The sequence below is a fragment of the Mesoplodon bidens genome (genome assembly GCF_964165515.1).
Source record: "Mesoplodon bidens genome assembly, chromosome: 2".
In the NCBI taxonomy this organism is placed as follows: domain Eukaryota; kingdom Metazoa; phylum Chordata; class Mammalia; order Artiodactyla; family Ziphiidae; genus Mesoplodon; species Mesoplodon bidens.
The window spans coordinates 156336107-156360932 of record NC_138177.1 but is presented as its reverse complement, the minus strand read 5'-3'; the positions used below and the strand labels follow the sequence as shown (position 1 = coordinate 156360932).

At 44.1% G+C, this 24826-nt stretch overlaps 1 protein-coding gene across 5 annotated transcripts in view; it reads right to left on the bottom strand.

Moving 5' to 3' along the window:
- MTF1 (metal regulatory transcription factor 1) overlaps nucleotides 1-24826 on the bottom strand; it is a 44662-nt gene that overhangs the window by 6851 nt on the left and 12985 nt on the right. Inside the window, exons 3-11 of one of the 5 annotated variants that reach the window (XM_081217178.1) lie at nucleotides 19549-19787; nucleotides 18607-18738; nucleotides 15703-15776; nucleotides 14895-15031; nucleotides 14148-14198; nucleotides 11610-11687; nucleotides 5537-5636; nucleotides 4215-4810; nucleotides 295-358 (exon numbers count right to left, since the gene is read on the bottom strand). In XM_081217178.1, the coding sequence (XP_081073304.1) occupies nucleotides 295-358; nucleotides 4215-4810; nucleotides 5537-5636; nucleotides 11610-11687; nucleotides 14148-14198; nucleotides 14895-15031; nucleotides 15703-15776; nucleotides 18607-18738; nucleotides 19549-19787 (1471 nt within the window). The other 4 variants (XM_081217179.1, XM_081217181.1, XM_081217180.1 and 1 more) reach the window with 4 other exon arrangements.

Below are 24826 nucleotides of genomic sequence, written 5' to 3'. Positions count from 1 at the left end.
CCCCCTGCAGTGGAAGCACAGAGTCCTAACCACTGGACCACCAGGGAATTCCCTAAAGGCTGTATATGAAAGGGAAAGAACCGTTACTAGTTAAAGAATGTTAAATGTGGTATTTATGCTATAAGTCCAGTAACTTTCAATAGTTGTAAGAATATTAAATACTCTAATAATACAAATGTGATAAATTTAATTTAAAAAATGTTGAAATCCCGGGCAAAGCAACAATTAAATAACTGTGCCTCAAGGGGCCCAAGAGAGTTGACTTCCTTTTAAAGCTAACACAGAATTTCATACCTGTGCTACTGGCTACTGGTACTGCAGTGGTAAAAAACACCTTCTCAACTTTAGATGCTTGCTGCTGGAAAAAAAAAAAAAAAATCACATTTATGGCTACTCAAATATGGCAGATCTCCAAGGGCCTAAAGCCTCCCCAGCTGTAATGGTCATCCAAGAGGACAGAAACCCCTCAGTGTTCAGGGATTTTTGTACTGAGCGATGTTTTTGTTTGTGCTCTGACATGAGGTCACCGCACTGTTTGACATTCAGTGCTGACAATGTAGCCGGCTTTGTCCTCTCCCTACTCCTTGGCTGTCTCCCAACTGCCTAATCCAGTAGGTTCTATGCACTCAAAGGCTCCTCCAAGGTTGCTTTTCTCACGTGGATGGTCTTCTCAGAGGGAGCCCCAGGGCTAGCTTCCCCTCTAAGCTCTCCACTCCCTGCCAACCCCCAATACTTCCATGAGACTGGAAAGTTCTTTTTTCCCCTCAAGGACTAAGCTGCATGCTAAGAATAGGCTAAGACTCCCTCTCACAGGCAGAAGACCTCCTGTGAAGGCCCTGGGTAGTGTGCTGTAAGCTGCATGGGGCACGTGCTCAAGGGTAAGCCCTGGACTCAGTCACACATGGATTCAAGTCCAAGCTCGGCCACTTAGTTGTTGAGGTCAGGCAAGTAATTTAACCTCTGAGAGTCGCAGTTTCCTCATCTGTAAAAACAGGGACGCCAACCAAAGACTCTCCCAAAGGCCCCCAAAAGGATGAAATGAGATGATGTGTGTGGAGCCCGGGGCACACCGTGAGCATTCAGCAAACACTAGCTATTTATATGATTACCAAGTAGCACTATCAGGTCATGCCCAGAAATAACCCCTCACTTGAGTACACTTCCGATTCAACTGGCTATAGGGTTTCTGCTTTCTTCAAGTCTTATATTAAAAAGGGCTTTATCTTTCATCCTTTTAAGGAAAAAAAAGTGCCTCTAAGATGAGGCTAGGAGGAACGTGAAAGCTTCTGGCTAAGTTATAGGAGAGGACACTATAAAATAATGATGGAGAAATGAGACCCATACTTAAATACATGAAAATGAGTTGGATGGAAAAGGAATGAGCTGTTCCATGCAGTTCCCCAGGGCAGATCCAGGAAAAGAAGAGTAAAAACTACATGGAGGCATGTGGTTGCCAGAGGGGAGGAGGGAAATAGGTGAAGGAGAGTAAGAAGTGCAAAAATCCAGTTGCGAAATAAATGAGTCATGGGTAGGAAATGTACAGTGTGGGGAATACAGTCAATAAGTATGTAAATCTTTGGATGGTGACATATCGTAACTAGACTTAACATGGTGATCATTTTGAAAGGTACAGAAATATCACTATGTTGTGTAACAGGAACTAACAGAGGTAGGTCAATCATACTTCAAAACAAACAAACAGGGCTTCCCTGGTGGCGCAGTGGTTGAGAGTCCACCTGCCGATGCAGGGGACACGGGTTCGTGCCCTGGTCCGGGAAGATCCCACATGCCGCGGAGCGGCTGGGCCCGTGAGCCATGGCTGCTGAGCCTGCGCATCTGGAGCCTGTGCTCCGCCACGGGAGAGGCCACAACAGTGAGAGGCCCGCATACCGCAAAAACAAACAAACAAACAAACAAATTCATTGAAAAAGAGATCAGATATGTGGTTAGCAGAGGCAGGGGTAGGGTGGGGAGAGGGGGAATTGGATGAGGGCAGTTGAAAGATCCAAATTTCCAGTTATAAGATAAAGAAGTACTAGGGATGTAATGAGCAATGTGATAAACATGATTCCTAACACTGCTGTAGGTTAATATGAAAGTTGTTAGAAGAGTAAATCCTAAAAGTTCTCATCACACGCACACATTTTTTTCTATTTCTTTAATTCTGTATCTGTATGAGATGATGGATGCTCAGGAAACTTGTGTCATTGTGCTGTACACCTTAAACTTATACACTGCTGTATGTCAATTATATCTCAATAAAACTGGAAGAAAAAAGAAAAAAATGCCACTATCATAAATGAGAAAGTATGATCACTTTCTGTACATAGCCATCAGCAAATATATGAACAATAAAAATAATGAAAATAATTTTCTTTCTTTTGTTTTTTTTGGCCTCGCCGCACAGCATGCGGGATCTTAGCTCCCCGACCAGGGACTGAACCCGCGCCCCCTGCAGCGGAAGCACGGAGTCTTCACCACTGGACCGCCGGGGAAGTCCCTGAAAATAATTTTGAATAATGAAAACAACAGTACCAACCAGAAAACCCAACTACATGGAGGCAGATTGATTGGGTCATAATGCTGAAAAGACCCTTCCAGTGACTCTGGCCACCTGAGACTGGAACTAGGTTGCCTCCAGAGGTGGTTGGCACCCACCCCATTTATGGAATTTGAGTACTCACTATTTAGCTCTAACCTACCTTTCCAGTTTGTTTGATTGCATCATACATCCACCCAGACTTTCTCCCACTGAGTATATCCTTTTCTCCATCTAAATCCTACTCATACTTCAAGGCTCACCTGACCTGTATGCCCAATCAACAAGCCTTTAGTCTCTAAACCCCTCATCTGGCAGCACTATGTAGCAGTCAAGAGCATGGGCTCTGGGATTGGTCTGTCTGTGCTTCGCCACTTGTAAGCTGTGTGACCTTGGGCTAGTCAATTAACTTCTCTGGGCCTCAGCTCTGCACTGGTAAAATCATTATCTACCTCCTAGGCCTGTTGTGATTAAATCATTAAAAAGTACTTAGCATGGTGAGTGACATCTAGAGATACAGACATATAGAGACAATAAAAAGATCAGTGGTTGCTTAGGGAGAGGGGGAGAGGGAGATGGGATGAAGAAGTGATGCAGAGGAGATTTTTAGGGTGGTGAAACTATTCTGGATACTGTAATGGTAGAAATATGACATCATGCATTTGTCAAAACCCACAGAACCATACTATACCAAGAGTGAACCCTAAGGTAAACTATGAACTTTAGTTAATAGTAATGCATCGATATTAATTCACCAATTATAACAAATGTACCACACTGATGCAAGATGTTAATAAAAGGGAAAACTAGGCTGGTGGGGGCAGGGAGCAGGAAGTGTATGGAAATTCTCTGTTCTACCTATTCAATAAAACCTAAAAAAAATATAATCTAAAAATAAGGTACCTAAGGTAATGACTGGCACATGTTAGACCCTCGATTTTAAAAAGTGCTTAGTTAGCACAGTAAGCCTTATACACATTAGTAAGGGCTCAATAAATTACAGCTATTGTTATTTTTTTATTACCATTATTTTTATTTGACACTTTACCTACTGGTAGTGTTAACTTTCTTTTAGGCATTTTAGCCTTTTTAACTAGAATATAGGTTTTTATGAAAAAGAGATCGTGGTTTTTTCACTTTTCCATATCCCCAAGAGTATCCTGTGTGGTATCTGATAAATAGCAGGCCCTCAAAATATATTCAATTGAATGACCAAGTCATTTCCTTAGTCATCAAGACCACACACTTCGGTAGAAAGTGGCACTACGGTTTGCTCTGGGGGCAATCACTTCTCTGACTTGGCTACTGCTGTCTGCTTCCATCTGATGGGGTCACATCAGTCCCTCATCCCAGTCTGGACTCTGCCTTGGACAAGAACCCACTTTCCTGAAATGTTCTCAGGCTCTCCTGTCCTAGCTGACAGGATTAGACCACAGCTGAAATATCCAGGTAAACTTGAAGGCTGTTTCTCTGCCCCGACCTCTCCACTGCAGGTACTGACTGCAGCATTCCTGGGTTTATACCTGCTTGATTATGGGGAAATAACTAAGTGTTACAATGACATGTTTCAGGGTGGATATGACAGCCATTTTCCTTTTTGAAGTAAAAGCCTCCGAACATGTCACCCATGGAAATACACTTCACCCCACTGGATCCATTTCCACATAATACTTACCATTTGTTCTTGGGTGTGTGGTGAGCTGGTGGCACCATTCAGTATCCACTGTAAGTTCTGTTCTCCCATGACGAGGCTGGGCTGCAGGAGAGCTGTGCTGGGAGCTGGGGTGATCGTTATAGTGGGATTACTAGTTAGGACAGAGTTGGCATCCAGGGGCAGAGTCTGGACCATGGCCGGCAGGGGCTCAGTAGTACTCTGTGTTTGAGGCGGCGCTGCCATGGCTGACGCCACTGCCGCTGCTGACGCCAAAGCCCCAGCGACAACAGAAAGTCCCGGCACGATGGGCTGCGGTGCCTGGGGGTGTGGAAGAAACTCTTGATGATTAGCAGCAAACTGTGTGCTGTGGGGAACAGGCACTTCTGGAGGTTGTAAGAGAGCAGGGGGGTTGCCAAATGCAGCTTGCTGGGAACCAGTTCCTAGGGAGGGAGCAGGCAGAGGAGCAGATGGTGCTGAGGCTGGTAGTAGAGGCTGGGGTGGCTCGGAGATGCCAGGCTGCAGTACAAGTGGAAGAGATAAAGATGCTGAATGTCTTGTGGATGGCAGAACATCACTGACTGACTCTGCATCACCATTAAAATGTTCAATCAAGGCAGCTGGCAAGAAAAAGAAATAGAAATATATATACATATTCCAAGCCTTATATGAGCCACAAAAACACAGTCATTACGGGCTACACCAAAGACAGCTGAAGTCTGTTACAGTTGATTCCTCTAATGCTGGCAGGCTGGCTTTCTGCTTTTCATTTAATGACCCCTCTGGTCAAAGCACCAGGCTTCACAATCAACCTTACTTTCTAAACGTGAAGACCTAGTATGGGTCTAACCATAAAAAAATGTGTCCTACGGCTTTTCCGGAAAAGAGCTTAGACATCCTTTTCTTGGCATATGATCAGTGAACACACTCTCTGACTATTGTGAAGCTTCACGGACAGATTTTCATTCAAACACAATCTGATCTACGCATCTGAAGTTTCGTTTGTGGATCCCGCCCACTCATGAACGGAGGTGTCACATCAGGAGAAAGAGCTCACAACTCCTCTCACTTTTTAAAGCCAACAAGAGCTTTTGGAAAAGGGGACCCTCTTCTTTTGAGGGTCCAGGGAAAGTAGATCCTCAAGTAAACCCTTGATGAGGGAAGTAGGGGAAAAAAAGATGGAATTGAACTGAAAAGCCCATCCTTTTCTGACCCCTGGCTGAAAGTACACTTCATTAAAGGAACTGAAATATTTCACTGTGCTTGACATCTACACTGTGTCAACAAGTGTGAATTCCCATTCCCAGTGCAGAGATTTGGGCAGGAAGAGAGTCTGTATAACAAACCTGTCTGTTGAGGATCTTCCTGAATTGCTGGATCATCTGACTTCTGGAACATTGGTTCAAAAATGATTGCTGGTGAAAGTGTGCTGAAAATGTTCTGGCCCTGTGTCAGAGACAGAAACAAAGGTGTAAGGCTCGCCATCCGAAAGCAGGTCTTCACCACGAGAGCACACAGAGCAGCAGAACTAGAATAATCTCTGGGGCTTCCCTGGTGGCACAGTGGTTAAGAATACGACTGCCAATGCAGGGGACACGGATTCGAGCCCTGGTCCAGGAAGATCCCACATGCCGCAGAGCAACTAAGCCCGTGCGCCACAACTACTGAGCCTGTGCTCTAGAACCCGTGCGCTACAACTACTGAGACTGTGTGCCACAACTACTGAAGCTCACGTGCCTAGAGTCCGTGCTCCACAAGAAGAGAAGCCACCGCAATGAGAAGCCCGCGCACCGCAACGAAGAGTAGCCCCCGCTCGCCGCAACTAGAGAAAGCCTGCGCGCAGCAACAAAGACCCAACACAGCCAAAAATAAATAAATAAAAATAAGTAAATTAAAAAAAAAAACTAAATTACTAGAATGACCTCTGGATATGCTTCTTGTTTCTAACTTCTCCTTTCCCAAGGTGACATTTATTCCCCTAAGCCTCAGATGCTGAAGATCTGGGTCCTCAAACACTCTAAAGCAGGAGTTGGCAAACTGACTTGCTGGCTGAATGCCTGTTTCTGTAAATAAAGTTGTATTGGAACAGGTACTCCTGTTCATTTCTGGATTGTCTAGGTTGTTTTGCACTGCAGTGGCAGATTTGAGAAGTTGTGACAGGGGATGTATGGGCCACAAAGCCGAAAATACCTATCTGGCGCTTTATAAAAATTTTGTTGACCCCTGCTCTAAAAGACCAAATTCTACATAAAAATGGGGTTGTATAATATTTGTTACTTGGAACTTGCTTTTCTCATGTAATAACATAATAATAACACAATAATAACATATTGTGAATATCTTTCAAGGATATTACACAATGTCTATGCTATTCTAATATGTACACATGGTAGTGAATCAAACAATATAAGGAAACTTATAATGACAGACAATAGTGATGGCCTTAGACTCACTACTGTTTGTCATTGCAAGTTTCTTTGTAACTTAAAACTAAGAAAAGGTCAGAGGCATTTATGAAAATATAAGATATGAGAAAACAAAAGAGAGCACCTAGGGACCCGAGGGCCTGACTGGTGACAGGCACCACCTCCAGGCTTCCCTTCAGCTAAGGGAAGGGGAAAAATAGCAACTCTTTTCTCTGCAGTCCACCTCCACTTCGCATTTTGTGCAGCAGGGTGGCAAAGGCAACCATGTTCAAGAGCCCAGGGAGCAACAGAAAGAAGTGAAGCAGAAGGCAGGGGCTGTGGCAAAGCCTCGGCCACACTTGCGGGCTCAGCTGAGGGCGGCCACAGGCCACACACAGGGGGTCACCAGAGCTCAGGGCCGGTTCAAAACCTGGATTTTTACATGAAACCTACTGATTTATAATTGAAAACAAGCAACTAAAAACAATTTAAAAGCACGGTATAGACCGCACAAAGCTTATCTTCAGGCTAGACTCTGACCTGGTGCCAGCTTGAGCTTTAAGGGCATTTTGCATCAACTTTGCTTCTGGGAGGGGGAAGGATCTCTTTGGGGCTGGGCGGAAGCACAGCGAGTGGAGCTGTCCACCAATCTAGAGGGCCTCCGAGATGAACTGCCCACTTGAGCCAAGAGGGTCCAATTATTCTACCATGACTCCACAACTGGCAGAATGAGAGGGGAAGTTCAGTGAAGCTGATGGCCAGCATGGTAGAAGCTGAAGGCAGAAACCTATGTAAGGCTTCCAGCTTCTAGTCCAGAGGGAGTTAAGAATCACAGGCCAAAACAGTGCCTTCAAACTTTTCATCATGACACAAAGTAGGAAATACATTATATATATATATATATATATATATATATATATGTACACACATATATATATTTCATGTTACATACATATCTGTATGTACGACTGAAACAAAACTCTATGAAACAGATCCTATCCTTATTATGTGCAATGTCTTCTGATATTTTCTATTCTACTGATGTCCTTAAAGTGTTGATTATAAGCCACTATTTTAAAACCCAATAAAGATGTGCCACCCACTTTGAAAAATGGTGAGCTAACAACTACCACTAAGCTATAATTACAGCTTTACAACTCCTTCATGGTTGTTTTTTTTTGTTCTACCTGTTTACGAATCATTATCAGGAACAACACTGTTAAAAAAAGGAATGAGTCTGTGTGACTTCAAAAGATTATGCACAAGAATGTTTACAGCAGCACTATCAGAATGGCTCCAAACTAGAAACTATCCAAATGCCCAAGGGCAGTCGACCGAAGGAACTCTATTATATTCATTTAGTGTAATACTGTTCAACAATGAGAATGAATAATCTATTACTAAATGCAACAACATGGATTAATTTCTCAAACAAAACGTTGCAAGAAAGAAGCCAGCACAAACGAGTATATACCACATGATTCCAATTATACAAATCACAAAAACAGAAAACTCATCTTAGGTTGTGAGAAGTCATGACAGTGGTTATCCTTAGGGAGAGGTAATGGCTGTTAGGGGGACTGAGGGGGTCTTCTGGGGTGCTGGGAATGTTCTGTTTCTTGAATTGGGTGCTGGTTATCTGGATATGATGAATTGTGATGATTCATCAAGGTGTACATGATAGGTGTACTTTTCTGCATGTATATTATACCTCAATAAAAAGTTTTTCTTAATTAAAAGAAAGAAAAAAGGAAGGTGCTGAGGGGACTGTGACTCAGCCACTACCAGGCTTTAGGGCAACAACCCTGGGGGCAGAGTGAGTGGGAACTGCCCCTTAAAGTAGAGGAGACAGAACAGGCTAAGCCTCTGGGGCCTGGAGCAAAGAGACACAAGAACACTGAGCCATCTGGGAACAGGACGGGTCCTGAAGCTCAGGAGCCAAAAGGCCCAGCGGGCCACTCCCCAGCACTTCAGCCCAAGTTCACTCCTAGGACACACAAGCATGTGGCTGCCCAGGAACATGTAAAATGATGATTTCATAAAAATATATCATTTAATTTTAACAATTCATCATCATTTTTTTTTTTAAGCAAGCAGAGCAAAATTAATCCTATTACTTCAAGGAACTGTGGTCTTAGTTGAAAGACTAAAAATGAGCCTATTTCCAATTCTGGGATAAATGCTGGGTGACAAGGAGACAACATATAATTTGATTCCAAGGGAGAAGAGCAGGCCTCTCTCTTGCTGCTGTAAATTATGGCAGAAAAAGCTTTCCTTTTTTTTTTTTTTGTTTTTACAAGTACTCAATGTCCCCTCATATGATTCCTCACCTGGTGACCCCAGGGCTTCAGAAAGCTCCTCAGTCATATGTCACAGCCCCAGCCAGGGAGTGGATGCGTAAACCATTTCATACGATCTCTTGAGATTAAGGAGATATTATACCCAGAAATTTTAGGTTGTGTGGCTTAGAGGGCAATCTTGGCCACACATGTGTGCATTAGTTTCATTTAGAGCACTAGCTCTGAAATGTGAATATGCCAAACAATCATATGAAGTGCTTCTTTAATTTTTTCTTTGTTCTTCAGATTGGTTAATTTCTACTGATCTCTCTTCAATTTAACTGATTCTTTCTTCTGTCATTTCCAACCTGCTGTTGAGCCCATCCGGTGAATTTTTAAATTTCAATATATTTTCAGTTCCAGAATTTCCATTTGGAACACTTTTTTTTATAGTTTCTATTTCTCTGCTGAGATGTCCTATTTATTAAATCATTACAAGCATATTCCTTTATGTGCTTGAGTATTTAAGAGCTACTTAGAAATGTCTGCCCACTAATTTCTAGCTCATCTTGGGGTCAGTCTCCATAGATTACCTTTTCTTTTAAATTTTATTTATTTATTTATTTATTTATGGCTGTGTTGGGTCGTCATTTCTATGCGAGGGCTTTCTCTAGTTGTGGCAAGTGGGGGCCACTCTTCATTGCAGTGCGCGGGGCCTCTCACTATCACGGCCTCTCTTGTTGCAGAGCACAGGCTCCAGACGCGCAGGCTCAGTAATTGTGGCTCACGGGCCTAGTTGCTCCGCGGCATGTGGGATCTTCCCAGACCAGGGCTCGAACCCGTGTCCCCTGCATCGGCAGGCAGATTCTCAACCACTGCGCCACCAGGGAAGCCCCATAGATTACCTTTTCTCTTGAGTAGGGGTACTGTTTTCGCATGTCTTCTTCTTCTTCTTTTTTTTTTTTAATATTTATTTATTTATTTGGCTGCACCAGGTCTTAGTTGCAGCACGTGGGACCTTCGTTGTGGTATGTGGGATTTAGTTCCCTGACCAGGGATCGAACCTGGGCCCCCTGCATTGGGAGGGTGGAGTCTTAGCCACTGGGCCACCAGGGAAGTCCCTTCCCGTGTCTTCTTATGTTCACAAATTTTGGATAACCCTGGACATTGCAAATGATATGTTGTAGAGACTAAGGATTCTGTTACACTTCTTGGAAGAATATTTGGTGTTTGCTTTAACATTCCGGTGACTTGGCTATGCTCCAACTCCAAGCTCTGTCTTCCCTGCAGTGGATGGCAGCTGTAATCTTTGTCCAGCTCTTTAGCCTCAGCTGGGCTGCTTAAGTGTCTGCCCCACACACCCACAGTTCAGGGGTCAACTAGAGATTTGGACACAGCTTATACACAGAACTCAGGACGCCCCCCATTGTGGCTCTCTCCTTTCTAGGCCAACCCCCCGACTTTCCAGGTGCTGTGGTAGCCCTGAACTCTGTCCTCTGGTTAGTCAAGCCAGTAAGACGGAGTGTTTACTGAGCCTGGGCCATCTTGTTTGGTATCAACCAGGACTTGCCCTGAGATGGATAAACCATAAAGCCTGAAGATCCATCCAGTGCCTTTGCTATCTTCCCAGTGGCCCCTTCTTCCAAGCGTTACCTCTGCCTGTTTGGGTTGCTCTCTGGTGCCTTCAAGTAGTTGTTTTTATATTTTGTCCAGCATATACAGTTGTTTTCTGTGGGAGGGCTGGTCTGATAAGAGCAGTTCTGCCATTACCAGGAGAACCCAGGCCTTGGTGTGCTAATATAAAATTGCAGTGTCAGGTGCCCCTTCTGGAGGATACTGACTCAGTTGGTTTGGGAGAGGCCCAAGAACCTACGTTGCAGAAGAGCTGCAGATGACTCCACCATTCACAATCTGAGAAACACTTTTTCACAGCATTCCTGAGTCACTCAGTCTCTGTTCAAATCCTTCCTATCACATTGATTCCTCCTTATTTATTATGCATATACTCACAGAAAATCTGACCTAAGCTATATTTACTTACCAGAGAAAAACAACAAAAAATGCACACTTAACCACCAGTGTCGGTGACCCAGTAAAGCTCACAGGTCCTCTTGAAGGAGCGTAAGCTCAGGATTGACGCGGCAGTTGGCAAGATACATCATGGAGCCATGGCAATGGCAGAGGGAACCAAAGCAAGCAGATCAAGAGACACTGGTGTTTTCCCCTAGCAGAGGGCCTGTAGAGGAGGTCCTCCTCAGAACCCCCGTGTAGTGAGCTCAAAGAAAGGAAAAAACTGACTTTGGTCAGACTGGCAGGGCTTGAGAAAAGTCTGGAAACGGAATCCTGGCTCCCCCTTACAGTGGATGAATTTTAAGCTCCTCAAGGACAGACCACAGCTACTTCACCACCACCACCACAAGCTCAGCACCAGCACTCTGCCCGACGGAGTAGCCACTCAAGAAATATTTGCTAAATGAATAAAGACAGACATTTTCTGGGGCAGGAGGTTATCAAGTGAGTGATCTAGGTCAAAAGGCACTACACGTCAGAGAGAACAACCTCTCCAATGAGAGCTCTTATAGGGAAACAAAAGCAAAACACCCTGAATGGTTAGTAACTGAACACAACTCAATCTGAAAGACTTCAAAGACTGGCCTCCCTCAATTTTCCCACCAAAGGGAGGGCTCAATTCTTGCACTTATTTTAATGGCACCCATAATCACAGGTACACTTACTGTATTGGAGTTTTCTTGAAATTCGGAATCTGTGGACAGAAGGCTTAAATTCCTCAGACAAAGTGAGTGATTTGTATCCTGTGAAAGAAAAAAAAAAATTCTAATTAAGTAACAAAAAAAAATCAGGATTTACAGTAGCCGATCAGGTAATAACACACTTGATTACAGTGTCCCTAAGGTTCCAAATGTCTAGAGAGTAAAAAACCATTCAAAGCAAGGGCTATGTGAATTATTTCAATTTTTAAAATCCTGACATTCTTAAGAAGAAATCTCTTACATTCTTCAAGATAGTTAATAGAGTTTAAGAATTATCTTATGACTCAGGCTCCAGAGTAACAAAAGCTATAATAATATGAAATGGATAATATTTGTATAATTGGTCTTACCACTGATAAAGCAATTTCACATGCCCTCATTTACTATTCATATAAACCTTCGAAGTATTATTTCACATTCCCATTTTAAGTATGAGAGAACATTAATGCTAAGACTAGCAGTGAACTGTCCAAAATCACACAGCTAATTAGCATAACACAAACCCAGTGCTTCTGACTGAAAGTCCATCTTCCCTCCATTACATCACTGTGTCCCCAACACGGGCATCTCAGGGACCCTTACTCAGAGTGGTACTGAGGGGTTATTATTCATATATGGCTGTCTGGGCTAACTCTGAATTGTCGATTCCTAGAATGCCAGTTGGAATTCACATACTTCATGTGGTAACCCTGCTTTACCTCATGGATCAGTTGTTCCCATTCACGCGTGCATTCAACAAATACTCACTGAGCATCTACTATGTATTAGGCACTGTTCCAGGCCCAGGGATACAATAATAAAGAAAACAAAGTCCCCGCCACCAGAGAGCTTCCATTCTAGTGTGGGGAGGGGGTGCCGACAAAAAACCAAATAAATACGCAGTACACAAGATGATGATATGTGCTACGGAGGGTAAGCAGAGTAGGGAAGGCCAGGGTAAGAGCCGCCCTTCTATTAGATTAGGGAAGGCCTCTTAGATAAGGTGGGCTTTGAGCAGATACTGAAGGAAAGAGGGCATGGGCCATGCACATACGTGGGAGAAGTGTCTCACACAGAGTATAGCAAGTACAAAGGCCTGGAGGCAAGAGTGGGCTTCCCTTGCTCAAGGAACCACAAGGTGGGCGGTACGGCTAAAGTGAAAGGAAGTGATGTAAATGAGGTGAGAGAAGTGACCAGGACAGAGTGTCTAGGGCCTTCTGGACCACTGTAAAGATTCTTTTACTTTAAGCGATACAAGAAGCTACTGAAGGGTTATGAGCAGAGGACAGACATGCACAGGGTAGCAGTGGGGAGAAGAGTGGGAAAGGTGCTAAGAAAACCACTCAGCAGGTGACTGCAGTAATCCAGGCCAAAAAATGACAGTGGCTTGAATGAAGTAATCAGATCAGATTCTAGATATATTCTCAAGGTAGGGTTGATAGACTTTGCTGGTGGGTGGGGGCGTATGAGGGAAGAAAAGGAGTTAAGAATGACTCTAAGATTTTTGGCCTGCTCCACTAGAAAAACAGAGGTGCCATTTACTAAGATGGGACAGACTGCAGGAGGAACAGGTTGGGACATGTCAAGACTGGGAAACCTAGGTGACAGCTGGGTGGAGACATCAAGCGGAAGGTTAATCCGGGCTGGAGATATAAATTTAGGACTCAAAGGCAATCTCGATGGCACTGAAAGACTGAGACTAGAGGAGATTCCCTCCCCTGGGGAGCGAACAGCCATCCAGAGTAGGTGAGGTCTGGGCACTGTGCACTAGGGCCCTCCAATGCATAGAGACTGTGGCAAGAAACTGTCCTCAGATTGTTACAAAAACAAGAAAATTTATCATGACTTCATAAATGCAGCTTTGTACACAAACACTCTCAAATCTTAGTATTTTCATCTGGTTTTACAGAGGAAGAGACTGGGGTGCAAAGAAGTCATTTGCCTAAGGTCATGTGACTAGTTGTGGAGCCTGGATGTGAATTCACACTCTTCGCAACCAGTGCTGGCTTTTTGCTTTGTTTTGTTTTGTTTTTTGCGGTACGTGGGCCTCTCACTGTTGTGGCCTCTCCCGTCGCGGAGCACAGGCTCTGGACGCGCAGGCTCAGCGGCCATGGCTCACGGGCCCAGCCGCTCCGCAGCATATGGGATCCTCCCGGACCGGGGCACGAACCAGGCTCTGGAATCAGCCTGCCTGCCTAAAGGGGACTAATTATAAGCTTTGGATATTTAGGCAAGTTATTTAATTTCTCCTTGCCTCAGGTTTCTTTATCAGTGATATGGGAATAATAACAATACTGACCTCTTGTGAGTGAGATAATTCACAGAAAAACAGCACAGTACTTGGCATATAGTAAAAATTCAGTAAATATTAGTTATTGTTACTAATAAAACACAGGGGGAGTTATTACTAATAAAACACATTCAAATCAGAGTCCTTTTAAAGGGATCCTTTGTTCTTTAAAAATTAGAAACCACAGAACTAAATTATGCTGCCTTTCCCCAAATCAAAACTGTATTACATACTTTAAGAACCGCATTATTCAAAGGGGGGTCAGTGTGCTTCAGTTTCTTTATCTATGAAATAGCAAAATAATAACAATTCTCAGTTCCTGGGTTCAAAAGACATAAGGTAAGTTACCCAATACCATATCAGAAGTAATAACAGTAAATTTATCCCAGTACCTCTCTGGAAAGAAGCTGTAGAGGAGAGGGAGATGTGGTGGAAGGGCTTGGTAAAGAACAGACAAAACCACCTAAAAGTCCGCAGAGTCTTGTTCTGTGGTTCAGTGCCTTAAGGCGGTGGCTCTCAAACCTTTTGGTCTGCAGACAATTCAAAAGGGCAGGGGACCCCCCAGACTCCGCCTGGGTCTCCAATGATGGATTAATGAATGTGTGAAGCAAATCATTAACTCATGTCCCAAACTCAAGTGCAGATGTACCATTTTATAGACATGAATGGGAAAATAACACCCTTTGAGAGCACCTGGCTGACACTTTGGAAGCCATTCTGAGACCTCTGGTTCCAAGACATCTCTTCCACCACACCTGACAGAGGGGAGGTGGAGCCGAATCAGGGGCTGAAGCACAGGGAGCCTGGTGAAATTTCTGGCTTCCACCACCTCATCACAAAGACATAGATCTTGACACTGATTTCTTCTCTCTCACTAACAGATTTAGAGAGAAGGCATTTTAACCTTTTATTTTGATATACAAACAACTGTTGCTGTTCTATGGTGCCCAGATCAAAACAAGAGACAAAACACTGCACACCTCTGATCCATTGTGATTTAGAAGTGCACTGTATGAATTTCCTTTGTTATCGTGACCTTTCATGTGACTTTTGAGACTGTATTGAGTGCTGAATGTTTTCTCACAGCCATTACTGGGGCAGAAAAAGGGTCTTTCACCTGCAAGAATGACAAGAGGTATTAATTTTACCATAAAATCATTTCACTGGATTAAGACATGTACTTTCCCCTAACAGAGGGAAGTAAATATTCTAATAAGGGTTCAAGTAATAAGTTGGATAAATTACAAGTTAATCATTCCAGTCCTAAAATTTAGTGTAGAGCAAAGCACTGAGAATGGCCTGCTCCTGGGAAGTTAAAAGAGAAGATTAGTTTTTTCCCCCCAGATTCTTTTCTGAGAATCTCTGCATTGGTTTTTTGTTTTTTTGTTTTTTTTTCAGTACGCGGGCCTCTCACTGTTGTGGCCTCTCCCATTGCAGAGCACAGGCTCCGGACGCGCAGGCTCAGCGGCCATGGCTCACGGGCCCAGCCGCTCCTCGGCACGTGGGATCTTCCGGGACCGGGGCACGAATCCGCGTCCCCTGCATCCGCAGGCGGACTCTCAACCACTGCGCCACCAGGGAAGCCCTCTGCACTGGTTTTATTTCTTAAGGTTGGACTCCTGAGTCCAATCTTTAGATCCTTTTTACCTCTGAAAGAAACTCAAACATTATAGGTGAAGGCCAAATGATTAGGCTTGCTCTCTCCACAAAGCTCTACAGGTCTCAATGGAAGTACAGATATTTACTGACTCAGTGAAGGTTACAAGATAAAAATTAGCCGAAACTCACCAGTATGTGTACGGACGTGAGTTTTAAGGTGGTGGCTTGCTGCAAATGCTTTTCCACAGCCATCATGATCACACCTAAGTAAGTTGTTTAAGCAGAGAGGACAGCAGTCATTAGCTAATAGACCTTTATCTTCACTATCTCTTGTAAATACAAACTTAAATGAAAACAACTGCTCAGAACACTAAGATCAGCTCAGTGAAACTGGTTTTACAGATGGGAATGATGACAGGTCCCTGGAAAAGTAAGGTGACAAAACTGGGATCAGAGGGAGAGGTTGGCCCAGGATAAGTATTTCTTGTCCTACAAGTAAGGCACATGTTGAGAGCCCTAACAATACAAGCCTTCTGATGAACTACACAACAGAATTCTATTGACAATGAGAACACATATGGAAAATCTACTGCAAATGGAATATAAGGAATATCAGTGGTGGGTACAGAGGCTCTCACGTAGGCATGGGGCCTGAAATACAACACTAGAACAAAATCAGTCAGAATATACTGGCTGTAATATAATTATCTATAATCTTCAGAGAGCTTTTCTCTTTTACTTTCTTGATAACCAAAGCTAGAGGTAATATTTCCCTCCTTAGAACTCCTAGGGCATTTATCTACATGCTGCTTTTATGGCACCTGTCATTCCCAATCTTATTTTAGCTCTATGTGTATACATTTGTTATCTGTTCTCCTAGATTATAATTCCCTTGAGGGCAAGGTGCATGTAGTTCTTTACATCTGCTGTAGTCTTGCACATAGCAGGCATTCAGTAACTATTTACATGAAAATGAATGCATTTTCTTATAAGCCAACATATTTTATTTCTTTAAATAGAAAGCTTCTCTAAAGCATATTACTTTTTTTTTTTTTTTTTTTTTTTTCTGCGGTACGCGGGCCTCTCACTGTTGTGGCCTCTCCCATTGCAGAGCACAGGCTCCGGACGCGCAGGCTCAGCGGCCATGGCTCACGGGCCCAGCCGCTCCTCGGCACGTGGGATCTTCCCGGACCGGGGCACGAATCCGCGTCCCCTGCATCGGCAGGCGGACTCTCAACCACTGTGCCACCTGGGAAGCCCAAGCATATTACTTTTTAAGTACATAAAATCATTCAGTCTAAAGCCCCATCTAACATTCAAGAAAAATTAGCAGTTTTAATCATGACAAAAATGCGTGTAATTGAATAGAAATCAGAGTCCCCTTGACAGCCCTATGGGGAAAAAAGTAACCCAAGCTTCACAGCAGTTCGAGAGTAACCAACTAGCATCTAAATACTCTTGCTTTTAGAGGGGCCATGACTCAGGAATGCATCTGTAATTTTTGAAACACATTTCCATTTAATTGGTGTTTAAGAGTTGACTGTCCCTGAAGACTTTTCAGTTTCTAGGTATCCTAATGAGATGAGTGATTTGAGAACAGAAAGGTAGCATATTTAATGCCATGAACATAAGAGCAATCCCTCCTGTCAAATTCAAAGACATTGTTTATGGGCCATTTTCAGTAATATATCTATATTACATTTAGGGGGAATCCTTATAAACTGATTACCTTGTTAAAAATGTCATATAATCATCCCAAAGTTGTTCTTCAATCCCTGCTGAATGCCCAGAACCACGCTAAATGCTATGAGCAGAGGAGAAAGTAGATGATACAATTCCTTCCTTCAAGCTTATATTTATACATGCATCAATTAAATATATATGTGTGTCCATATATGTATATATATATATATATATAAATTGAAATCTACAGATAAAAATGGATACTCCTATATGTTTGTATGTACACATGACATATTACAAAGCAACAACTGAACAAGTGATAAAAGAAAAAAATACCTGAACCAGTAGCCTAAGCATCCCTACCCCTCATTTCCCCTCATTTCCCCCTTCCCTCCTCACCTCTTCTTAGGTACGTATCCCTGCCTCTGTGCTCAAAGCTCTTTCAGCATCTCAGTCTCAGATACTATCTGGTTACTTGTGGTTCTTTTCCACCAGACTAAGGTTCTCAAAAGGAGAGCCGGTATCTTAGTATTTCTCTAGCACTGACAAAAGTACCCACCACGTGAGTTTCAACAAACGTTTCTTGAAAATAAAGGGGTGGAGGGGCTTCCCTGGTGGCGCAGTGGTTGGGAGTCCGCCTGCCGATGCAGGGGACACGGGTTCGTGCCCCGGTCCGGGAGGATCCCACATGCCGCAGAGCGGCTAGGCCCGTGAGCCATGGCTGCTGAGCCTGTGCGTCCGGAGCCTGTGCTCCGCAAGGGGAGAGGCCACAACAGTGAGAGGCCCACGTAACAAAAAAAAAAAATAAAAAAATAAAAAAATAAAGGGGTGGGGAGGCTTCCCTGGTGGCAGAGTGCTTAAGAATCCACCTGCCAATGCAGGGGACATGGGTTCGAGCCCTGGTCCAGGAAGGTCTCACATGCCGCAGAGCCAACTAAGCCTGTGCGCCAAAACTACTGAGCCTGTGCTCTAGGGCCGGCAAGCCACAACTACCGAGCCTGCGTGCCACAATTATTGAAGCCCATGTGCTCTGCAACAAGAGAAGCCACCACAATGAGAAGCCCGCGCAGTGCAACTAGAGAAAGCCCGTGTGCAGTAACAAAGACCCAATGCAGCCAAAAATAAAAAAATAATAAATAAAATAAATAAATTTATTTTTAAAAAAAAGAAAGAAAGAAAGGGAAAGAATGAGGCAGAGAGGCCACCGTCCGCAGAGTAGGTAGGGATGCTCTTGGAGTCCATCACCACTCCTCCAATCTGCAGTAGTTGGTTACAGCTATCCTGGGGAAAGCAAACACTGCCCAAAGAACCAGCGAAGGGAATTTCCTTTCCACTTTGAAATATTTTAGAGTACATCAAAACACTCAGCTGAAACCTGGTCAGTGATAGATAGAAAACAGCAAGACCCACCGAAATGGCTTTTCTCCTGTATGGGTTCGAATGTGCTTCCTCAGATCACTGAGCGTGGTGAAGTACTTGCTGCAGCCTTCAGATTCACAGTTAAACGTCTTCCCTGTGTGAAGCCTCTGATGTGCTTTCAGCCTGCAAGATACCCCAGAGAAATCCCCTTTGTCATAATGTACTACAGAGCCTTCCCACGTCAGCTTAATGTGCGTCAGGGTCAAGTGCATAAGAATTCTATAGCCATAATACATTAGTATCCAACATTTTGTGCTCAAAGAGAAATTCAGAGAAGTATATGGCGTAGTGGTGTGAGTGTGATGCTGGAGCCAGGCTGACTGGGACTCAAATTCTGTTCTCCTCTACCAGAAGGGGGACCTTGAACCAGTTGCAAAACCTCTCCGTGCTTCCATTTCCTGAGCAGTGGCTGTGAGGATCAGCACTCAGGACACTTCCTAGCACACAATGAGTGCTTTTTAAGTGTTAGCTAGTATTTATTATGTGTGCTATTTTATACGCAATGTTGAACACTAATATAAGTCTCTTGACACAAACGGTGGAAAAGGGAAATGGCTGAGTGGACCACTCCCCATTTCTTGGGGGTAGAAAAAAGTTAATCTTTAAGGTGAGGCAGGGAAGGAAGTAAAAGAAACCTTGGTTCCAAGCTCCTGAGCCAACAGGAGATATTATTCTATGCTAAACATTAAAATCCTGAGGCCAGGATGTCATTCCAGGAGATATGAATCCAGACACAAATGGACTCTTGATTTTTAACCAACCCAGTATGTGTCAATCTTTAAGTGACAAGTTGCTCTAATGAACTGTCAACAGTTGAGCGTTACTGCCCTCTTTAAAGCCCTGAAAGTGAACGTCTGCACCGTGCAGGGAGAGCTCTGCAGTCAGGACAGAGCTGGGGTCAGAGGCTGGAGGTGCAGGGAGGAATGGGCTGACCTGTATAGCGTGTTGAACGCCTTCTCACAGCCCTGCACGTCGCACTCAAACGGCTTCTCCTTCGTGTGCACCCGCACGTGGATCCTGAGGCTGTAGGAGGTGAGGAAGGCCTTGCCACAGCCCTCCTGATTACAGACAAAGGTGTACTCTCCCCGGTGGGTCTTCTGGTGGGTGCGCAGGTTGCCTGCTGTGCTGTAGGTGCGGGGACAGCCCTCAAAGGTGCACTGGTACCGCTTTACCTGGCAGACAGAAGACACCTTGTCAGTGGGACAAAAGAGCTGCTCAGGGCCTAACTCCCCGCAGGGCTTGGCTCTGAGGAGATGCAGATGAAACACACAGGTTTTTATCATCAACACAGAAAACACCCTCTAACAGAAGTGAGGAAAATCTTCCCGTTGACCAAATTACACCTGGACGACAAATGATGAGACTAATGCCCAAGAGGCAAGCCTGTAGGTAGGTAAACACTCTAAATGAATATAAGAACAGTGTTTTCAGACTAGTAAACGTCTACTCCCATAGGTGGGCACATACTACTGCACTTACCCATATTCAAATACAATTTGACTTTAAGGCTTGATTGAACATCCTGCCCTCTGGCACTATATCTTGATTGGAATTGACCAATGTTAAATTGAGTTTAAAACATTCTGAAATTTATATACTCAGTCATAGGTATACTAGCACAGTTATGTACTAGCATAATTTCCACTGCATTATTTTCAGGTCTACAGAATGAAAAAAATGTACCATGAATTTCTGGGAATATCTGGTAGTACGACGTTTCTCAAACTGCCAGCCTATTGGTCTCCTTCCCACCATCACCCTTCTGGAAAGGGTGCTATCCACAGGTGCCTCCACCTCCCTCAACGCCTGTGGAACCACTCGGCCAGGTGGGCTTCACTGGACGAAACCCTTCTCTTGAGCTTCCTGGTGGTAAAACTCTTTCCTCCTTCCCAATTTTCTTTTAGTATTTGAAAAAAAATCTCATCAACAATGCCTTCTCCTTCTGAAAACTTGTCTTTCACCACACAGGAATTCTCTGGGGCTCTTTATTGTCTTCCCTGAGCCACTCACTCCTTTTCTTTAACCTCTAAATGTAGGTTTAGCCCAAAACTTCTCTCTCATCTCCCAAACCTTCCCCATCTCTCCACTGGTTCAGGGGAAGCATCATAGCCTTGGCTGGAGAAGACTGAATTCTGGCACTTAGGTTCAGGACTTTGGGTAGGTCTTTTCACGTCTCTGAACTAAAGATTTTTCATTTCTAAAAGGCAAAACTGAATGCCTGCCCTGCCTGTCTGACGGCGCTTCTGAGCAGAACAAAATGAGATAAAGCATCTGTGGAAAGACTTTGTCATTGATCTGATGCTATACATATCAAGGTGCTAGTTCTGCCTATTCTTCAGCTTTAGCAAACATCTTCATCCTTTAATCCTCATCTTTCTCCAAAGCTTCAGTCCATAGATCTCGCCACACTATTGGTATTCATTCAACAGTTAATGAACTACTATGTCCCAGGCAACGAGTTAGATACCACAGATAAAAAGGCAAACAAGACATAAAGCTCTGTCTTTAAAGAGCACCATTTTAATGAGGCAGATGCGCACAAATTATTATACACTGTGCGGAGTCGGACAACAGATACACACCCGCGGTGCTTGGGAAGCATAAAAAAGGGAAACCTAACCCCTCTAAGAAAGACTGGACACAGTGAAGGCTCAGAAGCTGAGGCACCCTCTCTGAACTGAGGGTGTTTTTTGGTTTGCCTATTTGTCCATTTTTTAGGGATTAAACTGAAAAAATGTTCCTCAGACAAACTGGAAGAGATGGGCATTCCAGAAAGAAGTAACACCTTGAGAACTACATTGGAGAGATACATGAGTATGCTGGTACAGGGGACCACAAACACACCTGAGTAGGTAAGAGACTGGAAAAAGAATCCAGAAAAATAAGGTGAGGCCTCCTTAGTTAAGCTATGGAATAGAGGAATAGGACAATGGGAGCCATCAGTAGGTTTTAACCAACACAGCAACACAGTCAGATGTGGGGTTTAGAAAAGATCATTCTGGAAGCTATGGAAGACAGACTGGAAGGCTGAGAGAATAGAAGAAGGGGTAGAGATTAAGAGAAGGGAGACAACAGTCCAAGACAGAGATGAGAAGAATCCGAACTAGGCAAGTGATAGTGGACATCATGAGAGATGAATTGCAGAGAAGTTAAAAGGGGAGAAATGAGTGGCTGTAGTGACAACTGGGTGCATGGCAGCGGTCGGGGAGAGGCAAAGTCAAGATCAGCTCCCGTGATTGGGGCCTGGATGACCAAAGAGATGGTCACATACCAATTCTGGACTGGATGGGGGTTGGGGAGAGACGGTAAGTTGGGTTGGAGGTGTTGCCAGGTAGAAATGTCTAGTAGACAGACGTATAGGCTGGAAGCTAAAAAGAAAGTCTACAGCAGGAGTCTCTGGTACACAGATAATAGATGACTTTACTGTACACTAAAGCAGGCTGGTTCAAGCCCCAGCTCTGCCACTTACTGTGTAACCTTTGGAAAATTACTTAAGCTGAGTCTCAATTTCCTGTTTATAACAAGGAAACAAAATCGATCTTTTGGGGGTTGTTGTAATAATTAGGAATAATCTGCGTAAAGTATTTCAATACAGGGACTGACATATAGTAGATGCTCAGTAAAATCTTGGCTGCGAGGACAAAGGATGGGCTCCTGAATGTCACCAGTGTTTAAAGAACTGGTCAAAGAAGAGAAGCCATTGATGGATGAGTGGGAGACAGGGCTGCGGAATTAGCAAGAGAAGCAAAGGAGACGGATGTCACAGAAGCCAAAAGATGAAGAGTCTCAAGGAAAAGAGAATGATCGAAATGTTAAATGTCAGAGAAAACAAGGAAGATAGGACTGGGAAAACTACTAGGAATTCACCAATGACTCAGCATGACTACCTTTAATGGACTGATGAGGTCAGAAGTCTGGACGAAGGTGAATAATCAAAGGCGGGGATAGAGACTGGAGATGGAGAGCAGCACCACAAGTGGACTTTTGAGTTGATGAAGTGTTGTTTGTCTGTTTGAAGTAAGATAGGTCTTGAGCGTATCTGGAAGGAGAAAGGTTCTGGAAGAAAGAAGCTGCGGATCTGGGAGGAACATAAAGACCACAAGGATATTTAAAAGCCTGGGTGGAGGGAAAAGCCTCAGGTAGGGGGAAGGACATTCAGTTTCAGAGAAGGAGGATCTGAGGTGAGGGTGCGTATGATTCAAGGGCCTTGTGGGCCATGCGGTCTCGCTCACAGCCACTCAACTCCGCTGCTGTATGTGACAGTAACCATAGACAATATATAAATGGACAAGCAAGGCTGTGCTCCAAAAAAAACTTTATTTATGGACAATGAAATCTGAATTTCATATCATTTTCATATATCATGAAATAATGTTCTTTTGATTTTAAAAATAATTTTAAAATGTGAAAACCATTCTACAAAAACCGGCGTCTGTATGGATTTGGCCTGTGGACCACAGTTTGCCAAACCCTGAAAACCTGTGGGCGTGGGGAAGGGAGGGGCCCACCTCCCCTTTGGCTCCTTGTCCTTCTCTCAAAAGCCCATCTTCCGGGTGTGGAGAAAAGGGAACCCTCTTGCACGGTTGGTGGGAATGCAAACTGATACAGCCATTATGGAGAACAGTATGGAGGTTCCTTAAAAAACTAAAAACAGAACTACCATACGACCCAGCAATCCCACTACTGGGCATATACCCTGAGAAAACCATAATTCAAAAAGAGTCATGTACCACAATGTTCATTGCAGCTCTATTTACAATAGCCAGGATATGGAAGCAACCTAAGTGTCCATTGACAGATGCATGGATAAAGAAGATGTGGCACATATATATAATGGAATATTACTCAGCCATAAAAAGAAACGAAATTGAGTTGTTTGTAGAGAGGTGGATGGACCTCGAGTCTGTCATACAGAGTGAAGTAAGTCAGAAAGAGAAAAACAAATACCGTATGCTAACACATATATATATGGAATCTTAAAAAAAATGGTTATGAAGAACCCAGGGGCAGGACAGGAATAAAGATGCAGATGTAGAGAATGGACTTGAGGACACGGGGAGCGGGAAGGGTAAGCTGAGACAAAGTGAGAGAGTGGCATGGACATATATACACTACCAAATGTAAAATAGTTAGCTAGTGGGAAGCAGCCGCATAGCACAGGGAGATCAGCTCAGTGCTTTGTGACCACCTAGAGGGGTGGGATAGGGAGGGTGGGAGGGAGACACAAAAGGGAGGAGATACGGGGATATATGTATGTGTATAGCTGATCCACTTTGTTATAAAGCAGAAACTAACACACCATTGTAAAGCAATTATACTCCAATAAAGATGTTAAAAAAAAAAAAAAGCCCATCTCGCCTCTGGCTCCTTGTCCTTCTCTCAAAAGCCCAACCACCGATAGGATCTTGCACATGTCTTTAGGTTCCCCAGGCAAGCGCTCTCTCGCTCATTCATCCCTTTCCCTTCCCCATGCCACACAGGACATGCTCCATAAACATCCGCTGAACTGAACTACTGACCAGGCATTCTCATGTCTCAGTGCCTAGCTTTGAAGCCAATCACTGCCAGATTTATTCTAAAACAGTGTCCCACATGTACCACCTCTCTGCTCAAATGATTAAGTCCCAATTCCCTAGCCTTGTATTCAAAGTCCTTCCAGGTCCTCTTCTGTCACCAGGCCAAAAGCAGGCTCTGTCGAGGCCTACAGGGGACAGTAACCCCGTCCCTAACTGCAACACTGAATTCCCACTCGCCTGCCTTTGTTCTCTCTCTTTTCTCTCTACTGGAAATGCCTGGTTCCTTTCTTCTCTGCTTTTCTGAGTCTCTCTCTTCCATTCAAGCCTCACTACCTCCGATGCCCACCACTATCACTCCATATCTACGTGACAGTGCCCTTCTCTGAATTCTAATAATATTTAACTATGCCACTCAGCGTACCTGGTTAATTATCCTCTCACACACATGTCCTGATTTTTCATCAAGACTAAAAACAGGGCTTCCTTGGTGGCGCAGTGGTTGGGAGTCCGCCTGCCGATGCAGGGGACGCGGGTTCATGCCCCAGTCCGGGAGGATCCCACGTACCGCGGAGCGGCTGGGCCCGTGAGCCGAGGCCACTAAGCCTGAGCGTCCGGAACCTGTGCTCCGCAACGGGAGAGGCCACAACAGTGAGAGGCCCGCGTACCGCAATAAATAAATAAATAAATAAATAAAT